At 53.4% G+C, this 11,582-nt stretch overlaps 1 protein-coding gene across 1 annotated transcript; it reads left to right on the top strand.

Annotated features, from left to right (window-relative positions):
* The first annotated feature begins 924 nt into the window (after positions 1-924).
* Positions 925-10,032, top strand: LOC116955195 (uncharacterized). The gene has a single exon (XM_076052828.1). It carries the CDS (start codon positions 3,929-3,931, stop codon positions 5,645-5,647), a length of 1,719 nt encoding a protein of 572 aa, XP_075908943.1. The 5' UTR covers positions 925-3,928; the 3' UTR covers positions 5,648-10,032.
* The last annotated feature ends 1,550 nt before the right edge of the window (positions 10,033-11,582 follow it).

Consider the following 11,582-nt stretch of genomic DNA (forward strand, 5'->3'; position numbering starts at 1 on the left):
TAAAATTATTATTCGTTTTTGTTTATTTATATTTTATTAATATTTATAGTGGAGTCGCACCAAGGAGATGGAGCCAGCGGCTGTCCCCTCCCCGCTTGTACCTCGACGCGCTGCTGCTCAGCACCAAGTCCGACGTTTCGCTATCGCCACGCGCTGCTGGGTTGGAAAGCTCCCATTCGGCAGCGCTGGAACTCGGTTCATGAACAACGCGAAAAAGATCAAGCTCGGCACGTGCAGCGAAACGTCGGGCATCGTGCCGAATAACCGCAACCACCGACTACAACGCGGAGCTGTGGCTCCGAGGTCACGGTGGCTGGGCGGCCGTCGTGTTGTGAGAGTCACCACGCTCGTGATTGATCGCTCTCTTTTTTTTATTTTTAAGATCAGAGGAAGAAGATGCTCGGTGTAGTCGGCACTTTGCTTCGTTCATCATTTCGTTTTTTCACGCTTTGCTTTATGTAACCCCCCCCCCCCCATTTTTTAAATGAAAGATTTAACAGAATATGTCTCGCTCTGCTCTCCTTACCCCTTCCCTCTCTCTCTACCCCCCTCTCTGCCCCCCCCCTCTCTCTACCCCCTCTCTCCCTATTCTATGTAATATTTAGAATTTTCCTCTCTCGATCTCTCTCCCACTCTCTCTCTCTCCCACTCTCTCTCCCACTCTCTCTCCCACTCTCTCTCCCACTCTCTCTCCCACTCTCTCCCACTCTCTCTCCCGCTCTCTCCCCCACTCTCTCTCTCACTCTCTCTCTCTCCCACTCTCTCTCTCCCACTCTCTCTCCCGCTGTCTCTCCCGCTCTCTCTCCCACTCTCTCTCTCACTCTCTCTCTCCCACTCTCTCTCTCCCACTCTCTCTCTCTCCCACTCTCTCTCTCTCTCCCACTCTCTCTCTCTCTCCCACTCGCATTCCACCGGCCGCTAAACACGTGTCGAGCACCGCGCTGTGGTGAAACGCAACCCCCTCCCTCTGCTCTCTCTATCTCTGCTCTCTCTCTGCTCTCTCTCCGTGCGTCAATCCCTCAAGTCGAGAGGGGACGGTGCCTTGCGAGTTGCCGATCCACGTCTCGCTCGGGTCTGAGTCTCAAGACCCAGTTGTCGGGAGAGTCCTGCCCCCGTGCCAATGTGTGCCCGGATACCTCATCCTCGTCATCCTCCTCGTCATCCTCCTCGTCATCTTCCTCATCCGCGAGGCGAGATTTAAGGGACGCTGGAGTGCCTCCGAGAACGCCGAGCGGCACGGACTTGAGGGTCGTCGGTGCTGTGGTGAGCCGGGCTCGGGGGGTTTGAGACGGCAGTGGCCGAGTTGGTGTCGCGGCTCCGTGCGTCCCAGCTGGCTCGGGGTGGGACTGCTGCTGCTGCTGCTGCTGTTGCTGCTCGAGTCGCGGCTTCAGCGCAAGCGTCGGGACCGGTGACAGGGGCTAGGGACCAGGGCTAGAGACAGGGCTGGTGCCAGGGCTAGTGTCTAGAACCAGGGCTAGTGTCTAGTACCAAGTCTAGTGGCTAGTACCAGGGCTAGTGTCTAGTGCCAGGGCTAGTGTCTAGTACCAAGTCTTGTGGCTAGTACCAGGGTTGGTGTCTAGTACCAGGGTTGGTGTCCATTACCAAGTCTAGTGTCTAGTACCAAGTCTAGTGGCTAGTACCAGGGCTAGTGTCTAGTGCCAGGGCTAGTGTCTAGTACCAAGTCTTGTGGCTAGTACCAGGGTTGGTGTCTAGTACCAGGGTTGGTGTCCATTACCAAGTCTAGTGTCTAGTACCAAGTCTAGTGTCTAGTACCAGAGCAAGTGTCTAGTACCAAGTCTAGTGTCTAGTACCAAGTCTAGTGGCTAGTGCCAGGGCTAGTGTCTAGAACCAGGGCTAGTGTCTAGTACCAAGTCTAGTGGCTAGTACCAGGGCTAGTGTCTAGTGCCAGGGCTAGTGTCTAGTACCAAGTCTTGTGGCTAGTACCAGGGTTGGTGTCTAGTACCAGGGTTGGTGTCCATTACCAAGTCTAGTGTCTAGTACCAAGTCTAGTGTCTAGTACCAGAGCAAGTGTCTAGTACCAAGTCTAGTGTCTAGTACCAAGTCTAGTGTCTAGTACCAGAGCAAGTGTCTAGTACCAAGTCTAGTGTCTAGTACCAAGTCTAGTGGCTAGTGCCAGGGCTAGTGTCTAGAACCAGGGCTAGTGTCTAGTACCAAGTCTAGTGGCTAGTACCAGGGCTAGTGTCTAGTGCCAGGGCTAGTGTCTAGTACCAAGTCTAGTGGCTAGTGCCAGGGCTAGTGTCTAGAACCAGGGCTAGTGTCTAGTACCAAGTCTAGTGGCTAGTACCAGGGCTAGTGTCTAGTGCCAGGGCTAGTGTCTAGTACCAAGTCTTGTGGCTAGTACCAGGGCTAGTGTCTAGTACCAGAGCTAGTGTCTAGTACCAAGTCTAGTGTCTAGTACCAAGTCTAGTGGCTAGTGCCAGGGCTAGTGTCTAGTACCAGGGTTGGTGTCCATTACCAAGTCTAGTGTCTAGTACCAAGTCTAGTGTCTAGTACCAGAGCTAGTGTCTAGTACCAAGTCTAGTGTCTAGTACCAAGTCTAGTGGCTAGTGCCAGGGCTAGTGTCTAGTACCAGGGTTGGTGTCCATTACCAAGTCTAGTGTCTAGTACCAAGTCTAGTGTCTAGTACCAGAGCTAGTGTCTAGTACCAAGTCTAGTGTCTAGTACCAAGTCTAGTGGCTAGTGCCAGGGCTAGTGTCTAGTGCCAGGGCTAGTGTCTAGTACCAAGTCTAGTGGCTAGTACCAGGGCTAGTGTCTAGTACCAGGGCTAGTGTCTAGTACCAGAGCTAGTGTCTAGTACCAAGTCTAGTGGCTAGTACCAGGGCTAGTGTCTAGTACCAGGGCTAGTGTCTAGTACCAGAGTTAGTGTCTAGTACCAAGTCTAGTGGCTAGTACCAAGTCTAGTGGCTAGTACCAGGGCTAGTGTCTAGTACCAGAGCTAGTGTATAGTACCAAGTCTAGTGTCTAGTACCAGGGCTAGTGTCTAGTACCAGGGCTAGTGTCTAGTATCAAGTCTAGTGGCTTGTGCCAAGTCTAGTGGCTAGTGCCAGAGCTGGTGTCTAGTACCAGGGCTAGTGTCTAGTACCAAGTCTAGTGGCTAGTACCAGGGCTAGTGTATAGTACCAAGTCTAGTGGCTAGTACCAGGGCTAGTGTATAGTACCAAGTCTAGTGTCTAGTACCAAGTCTAGTGGCTAGTACCAGAGCTAGTGTCTAGTACCAGGGCTAGTGTCTAGTACCATAGCTGGTGTCTAGTACCATGGCTAGTGGCTAGTACCAGGGCTCGATTCAAGGATAGAACCAGGGCTAGTGTCTAGTACCAGGGCTAGTATCTAGTACCAGAGCTAGTGTCTAGTACCATGGCTAGTGTCTAGAACCAGGGCTCGATTCAAGGCTAGAACCAGGACTAGTGTCTAGTACCAGGGCTAGTGTCTAGAACCAGGGCTAGATTCAAGGCTAGTACCAGGGCTAGTGTCTAGAACCAGGACTAGTGTCTAGAACCAGGGCTAGATTCAAGGCTAGTACCAGGGCTAGTGTCTAGAACCAGGGCTAGTGTCTAGAACCAGGGTTAGATGTAAGGCTAGAACCAGGGCTAGTGTCTAGAACCAGGGCTAGTGTCTAGTACCAGGGCTAGTGTCTAGTACCAAGTCTAGTGTCTAGTACCAGGGTTAGTGTCTAGTACCAGGGCTAGTGTCTAGAACAAGGGCTAGTGTCTCCTACCAGGGCTAGTGGCGAGTACCAGGGCTAGTGTCTAGTACCAAGTCTGGTGTCTAGAACCAGGGCTAGTGTCTAGTACCAGGGCTAGTGTCTAGTACCAGAGCTAGTGTCTAGTACCAGGGCTGGTGTCTAGAACCAGGGCTGGTGCCAGCGAGGTCTCCACATCGTTCCGTCTGCGACCTTGCGCACTGAGTGATGAGCTCCGCGGGGAACCGCTCGGCCGAGAGCGGTGGCGACCACCACCACCACCACCGCAGCAACAGCAGCAGCAGCAGCAACAGCAGCCACCACCTCCTGCTGCAGGGCCAGCAGCAGCAGCAGCAGCTGCTGGCCCTGCAGCAGCAGCTACTGCTGCTGGCGCTTCCCTCGGCGAACTCATCCTCGGCTCACGACTTTCCCGCGACCGCCGCTTCCATGAACGGCATCCACGGCCACCACAACCGCAGCCACCTTCATCATCATCATCATCAGCAGGAGGGCGACTACGACGAGGCCGACTCGCGATCCGCGATGGCCATCGCCGTGGTGCTGTCGGCGATGTTCGTGGTGGGAGTCGCGGGCAACGTCTACACGCTGACGCTCGTGCTGAGGCACGCGCTGGCCCCGCCGCGCTGCTGGGGACGACTCCTCCGGCTCCTCGCCGCTCGCGCGCCGCCGCCACCACCACCGCAGCAGCAGCAGCATCATTACCACCATCAGCACCTTCACAACCACCACCACCACCAACAACAACATCATCCGCCGCTGTACACGTCGATGATTCCATCGCAGCAGCAGCAGCAGCAGCAACCCCCGCCGACGACGCCGTCTCTGCGCCGACGTTCCGCGTCCTCCACCTCCTCCATGCACGTGTACGTCCTGAACCTGGCGCTCGCCGACCTCCTGTACGTCGCCACTGCGCCCTTCGTGGCGTGCTCCAACGTGGCGCGCACGTGGCATTTCGGCGACGCGGGCTGCCGCCTGCTCCTGAGCGCCGACCTCCTCACGACGCACGCGAGCGCCTTCATCCTCACGGCGATGAGCGTGGAGCGCTACGCCGCGGTCCACCGGCCCCTGCGCTCCCTGGAGCGCGGCCTCAACGCGCGGCGCCTCGTGGCGCTCGCCGCGTGGCTCGGCGCCCTGGCGCTCGCCCTGCCCGGCACGGTGATGGTGCGCATGGAGGAGGTGGCCGTGGCCGTGAGCTCGACCCGCAGCGTCACGAAGCGAGTTTGCGAGCCCACGTGGAGCGAGGAGGCGCACCGCGTCTACATGAGCGCGCTGTTCGCCGCGGGCATCCTAGCGCCGGGCGTCATCATCGGCTGCGTGTACGCGAAGCTGGCGCGCACCTACTGGCTGTCCCAGACGGCGATGGGCGGCTTCGGTCGGTGCAAGGTGGGCGGTCGAGGCCGCTCGCCGCACTCGCCCAGACACAAGGTCCTCTACCTGATCCTGGCCATCGTGATCGCCTTCTGGGCTTGCTTCCTGCCCTTCTGGCTCTGGCAGCTGCTGCAGCTCTACCGACCCCACGTGGCACTCGCCTCGGTGCGCACCGCGCGCGCCGTCAACCACGCGGTCACGTGCCTCACGTACGGCAACAGCTGCGTGAACCCCTTCCTCTACACGCTGCTCACCAACAAGTACAAGGAGTACCTGGCCACGGGCGCGCGGCTCCGGCTGCGGCGCCGCGGCGGCGGCGGCGGCGGCGGCGCGGGAGGAGGTCGAGTTCGGGGGGCCTCGGCCGGGGGGGGCGCCCGGACGCGTCGGGACGCCGCGCTGCTGCCACTGCGTTCGGCGTCCTCGAGCAGCCGCGCGGAGACTTCGCCGAGTCTCGGGGGGCGGCGCGCGGAGACTTCGCCGCTGGGTGTCGGGGGGCGAGGAGGAGGAGGGTCGGGCAAGGAGGAGACGGACCTCGCGGTGGACGAGGATGAGTTCTGAGACGGCGCGACGGGAGACGAGGCGATGGGCGGCTGTGGATGACACGCGGAGACAGCTGGAGACAGGGGGAGACAGGGGGAGATACGTGGAGACAGAGGGAGACACGTGGAGACAGGGGGAGATACGTGGAGACAGGGAGACACGTGGAGACTTGGAGACAGCTGGAGACAGATGGAGACACGTGGAGACTTGGAGACAGCTGGAGACACGTGGAGACAGCTGGAGACAGAGGGAGACACGTGGAGACAGCTGGAGACAGCTGGAGACACGTGGAGACTTGGAGACAGCTGGAGATACGTGGAGACAGCTGGAGATACGGGGAGACAGAGGGAGACACGTGGAGACTTGGAGACAGCTGGAGACACGTGGAGACTTGGAGACAGCTGGCGATACGTGGAGACAGCTGGAGGCAGATGGAGACACATGGAGACTTGGAGACAGATGGAGACACTTGGAGACAGCTGGCGATACGTGGAGACAGCTGGAGACAGCTGGAGACACGTGGAGACTTGGAGACAGATGGAGACACGTGGAGACAGCTGGAGACACGTGGAGACAGCTGGAGACACGGGGAGACAGCTGGAGACAGAGGGAGACACGTGGAGACTTGGAGACAGCTAGAGACACGTGGAGACAGCTGGAGACACGTGGAGACAGATGGAGACACGTGGAGACAGCTGGAGACACGTGGAGACAGCTGGAGACACGTGGATACAGCTGGAGACACGGGGAGACAGCTGGAGACTTGGAGACAGCTGGAGGCAGATGGCGACAGCTGGAGACAGCTGGAGACATGTGGAGACAGCTGGAGGCAGATGGAGACATGTGGAGACGTGCGGGACACGGGAACGCACGGAGAGACGCGAAGGATCGGTGACACGTTGGAGACGGGCGGACGATGATGAATGAATGTGCACAGATACACGAGTAACGTGTTACTATAGTCATACGCGCATGCGTACACGCATATACATATACACATGAACACTGCGTACACACGTATACACATACACATGCGTACACACACACATATGTACATGCGTACACACACATACACATGCGTACACGCACATGCACATGAACATGCGTACACGCACATACACATGTACATGCGTACACGCACATGCACATGAACATGCGTACACACACATACACATGTACATGCGTACACACACATACACATGTACATGCATACACGCACATACACATGAACATGCGTACACGCACCTACACATGTACATGCGTACATGCACATACACATGCACCTGCGTACACGCACATACACATGCGTACACGCACATACACATGCACATGCGTACACGCACATACACATGTACATGCGTACACGCACATACACATGAACATGCGTACACGCACATACACATGCACATGCGTACACACACATACACATGCGTACACACACGTACACATGCACATGCGTACACACATGTACATGCGTACACACACATACACATGTACATACGTACACGCACATACACATGAACATGCGTACACGCACATACACATGAACATGAGTACACACACATACACATGTACATGCGTACACACACATGCACATACGCACACACACACATACACGTGCGTACACGCACACACACATGTACATGCGTACACGCACATACACATGTACAGATAATGTAGAGAGTACATACATACAATGTGTTATAACGCCAAACACTCACCATTCTAACGTGGAACACTCACCGTTATAACGCCAAACACTCACCATTATAACGTGAAACACTCACCATTATAACGTGAAACACTCACCGTTATAACGCCAAACACTCACCATCATAACGTGAAACACTCACCATCATAACGTGGAACAGTCACAATTATAAGGTGAAACACTCACCATCATAACGTGAAACACTCACCATCATAACGTGAAACACTCACCGTTATAACGTGAAACACTCACCATCATAACTTGAAACACTCACCGTCATAACGTGAAACACTCACCATTATAACGTGAAACACTCACCATCATAACGTGGAACACTCACCATCATAACGTGAAACGCTCACCATCATAACGTGAAACACTCACCATTATAACGTGAAACACTCACAATTATAAGGTGAAACACTCACCATCATAACGTGAAACACTCACCGTTATAACGTGAAACACTCACCATCATAACTTGAAACACTCACCGTCATAACGTGAAACACTCACCATTATAACGTGAAACACTCACCATTATAACGTGAAACACTCACAATTATAACGTGAAACACTCACCATTATAACGTGAAACACTCACAATTATAACGCCAAACACTCACCATTATAACGCGAAACACTCACCATTATAACGCGACACACTCACCGTTATAACGTGAAGCACTCACCGTTATAACGTGAAACACTCACCGTTATAACGTGAAACACTCACCATTATAACGTGAAACACTCACCATCATAACGCCAAACACTCACCATCATAACGTGAAACACTCACCATCATAACGTGGAACACTCAGCATCATAACGTGAAACGCTCACCATCATAACGTGAAACACTCACCATTATAACGTGAAACAGTCACAATTATAAGGTGAAACACTCACCATCATAACGTGAAACACTCACCGTTATAACGTGAAACACTCACCATCATAACTTGAAACACTCACCGTCATAACGTGAAACACTCACCATTATAACGTGAAACACTCACAATTATAACGTGAAACACTCACCGTTATAACGTGAAACACTCACCGTTATAACGTGAAACACTCACAATTATAACGTGAAACACTCACCATTATAACGTGAAACACTCACCGTTATAACGTGAAACACTCACCGTTATAACGTGAAACACTCACCATTATAACGCCAAACACTCACCGTTATAACGTGAAACACTCACCGTTATAACGTGAAACACTCACCGTTATAACGTGAAACACTCACTATTATAACGCCAAACACTCACCGTTATAACGTGAAACAATCACCGTTATAACGTGAAACACTCACCATTATAACGCCAAAAACTCACCGTTATAACGTGAAACACTCACCATTATAACGTGAAACACTCACCGTTATAACGCCAAACACTCACCATTATAACGCCAAACACTCACCATTATAACGCCAAACACTCACCATTATAACGTGAAACACTCACCGTTATAACGTGAAACACTCACCGTTATAACGTGAAACACTCACCGTTATAACGTGAAACACTCACCATTATAACGTGAAACACTCACCATTATAACGTGAAACACTCACCGTTATAACGTGAAACACTCACCGTTATAACGTGAAACACTCACCATTATAACGTGAAACACTCACCATTATAACGTGAAACACTCACCGTTATAACGTGAAACACTCACCGTTATAACGTGAAACACTCACCAATATAACGTGAAACACTCACCATTATAACGTGAAACACTCACCGTTATAACGTGAAACACTCACCGTTATAACGTGAAACACTCACCATTATAACGTGAAACACTCACCATTGTAACGTGAAACACTCACCGTTATAACGTGAAACACTCACCATTATAACGTGAAACACTCACCATTATAACGTGAAACACTCACCATTATAACGTGAAACACTCACCGTTATAACGTGAAACACTCACCATCATAACGCCAAACACTCACCATTATAACGCCAAACACTCACCGTTATAACGCCAAACACTCACCGTTATAACGCCAAACACTCACCGTTATAACGCCAAACACTCACCATTATAACGCCAAACACTCACCGTTATAACGTGAAACACTCACCGTTATAACGTGAAACACTCACCGTTATAACGTGAAACACTCACCGTTATAACGTGAAACACTCACTGTTATAACGTGAAACACTCACCATTATAACGTGAAACACTCACCATTATAACGTGAAACACTCACCATTATAACGTGAAACACTCACCGTTTTAACGTGAAACACTCACCATCATAACGCCAAACACTGACCATCATAACGCCAAACACTCACCATTATAACGTGAAACACTCACCATTATAACGTGAAACACTCACCGTTATAACGTAAAACACTCACCATCATAACGCCAAACACTGACCATCATAACGCCAAACACTCACCATTATAACGTGAAACACTCACCATTATAACGTGAAACACTCACCATTATAACGTGAAACACTCACCATTATAACGCCAAACACTCACCATTATAACGCCAAACACTCACCGTTATAACGCTGAACGCGCGTCTCACCGCGCGGCGTCCATCGTGGTCATTGCGGCGGTGACATCGCGACCTCGCCCACCTGTAATCGCTGCTACCCCATTACAACATTGACGGCGACGTTTGGTTTGTCGCTCGACGAGGTTTGTTCTTTTTTCCCACGCTTTAACGCAACGACCTCCACACACGGGGCGCGTTAAACGAGGACTGCCCTGTTGCACGCAAAGGCAAAGACCCCCCCCCCCTCCCCCCCCTGGGTAGTCCCTTGGCAGACGGTCGGGGCAAGCGCTGTTCGTGGCCAGCAGCCGAACGCACGAAGGCCGGCGGTGGGGTGTGGGCCCGGCACCGCTGCCCGGCCGCCTTTGTCTCCCCGGTTCTGAGACTCTGACCGAAGGATTGCACGCGGGGTGTGTGGGAGGTGGGGGGGGGGGGGCGCGAAGTTCGACTCCCGGACCCGGGGTCGATGTCGTGGTCATCGCGGGGGGCGAGCGCCAGCACCGGATTGTGTCCACGTGATGAGGTGGCGTGGCGAGGGGCGGCGGAGGACGGTGGGGCTCACGATCCATCCTGCTCCCGTCGGAGCAACGTGGAATTTACGACTCGCGAACTCGACGCGACACACGGCGCTGATGAGCGCAGGCTCAGTGGACACGATCGGGGGGGGGGAGATCTCGGTGTGTGGGGAGCGGTGGCGCTGCGGTTAGCGCTTCACCGCGCTATGAACCTGGCGACCCGGGTTCGATTCCCGCTCACGGCCAACACCGGTGAAGATTTTGTGAACCGGTCCCGGGCCTCCCCTAGATCGACTCAGCCTCAAATGAGTACCTTGTGCGATGTGTAAACAACGCCACTAGGGAGACAAAGGCGGCCGGGCGTGGTGTTGGCCACCCACCCCCTCGTGTGCCGTGCCGGGCTTCATAGGTGCTGCTCGCTAGCAGCACTTGCCCCAACAGTCTGTTACAGGCTACACGGGGGATCTTTGCCTTTGTAGGTGTGTGTGTGTAGGTGTGTGTGTGAAGGTGTGTGTGTGTGTAGGTGTGTGTAGGTGTGTATGTGTGTGTGTGTGTGTTTGTAGGTGTGTGTGTGTAGGTGTCTGTGCACAAACTGCCCTATATGACATCATAACAACAGTCTGGACCACTTGACGGGTTCCGCAGGATTGGAAGGGTGCCCTGGTGGCCCCCCTCTTTAAGAAGGGGGACCGCACAGACTGTAACAACTACAGGGGCATCTCACTCCTCAGTGTGCCGGGAAAGATCCTGGCAAGGATTATTCAACATCGCCTTGCCAGGCACGCTCAGCAGAGGCTTGCGGAGCCCCAATGCGGTTTCAGGAAAGGGCGGTCCTGCACAGATGCCATATTTTCTGTCCGTCTGCTACAGCAGAGGTGTAGGGAATTTCCAGCAAGACCTACATCTCTGCTTTATTGACCTGGTCAAGGCCTATGATACCATCAGTAGGCCTGGGCTCTGGGTTGTTCTTCGTGCTTTTGGAGTCCCTGACCCTCTGCTCACGATCATTAAGGACCTTCATGATGGTGAGCGGGCCCGGGTAAAACTACGTGGCCGGGAGTCAGAGCCATTCCCTGTACACCTTGGGGTGCGACAGGGATGTCCTCTGGCTCCCACATTATTTAACATCTATTTTGACCACGTAGTTCGTGAAGCCTTCAATAGCTGTACC

Source organism: Petromyzon marinus, chromosome 58 (genome assembly GCF_048934315.1).
Source record: "Petromyzon marinus isolate PM22_M1 ecotype Great Lakes invasive population chromosome 58, UKy_Petmar_22M1.pri1.0, whole genome shotgun sequence".
NCBI lineage: Eukaryota > Metazoa > Chordata > Hyperoartia > Petromyzontiformes > Petromyzontidae > Petromyzon > Petromyzon marinus.

Excerpts from the sequence above, each read along its gene's own strand:
- LOC116955195 (XM_076052828.1), top strand. The coding sequence starts at position 3,929 with ATGAGCTCCGCGGGGAACCGCTCGGCCGAGAGCGGTGGCGACCACCAC.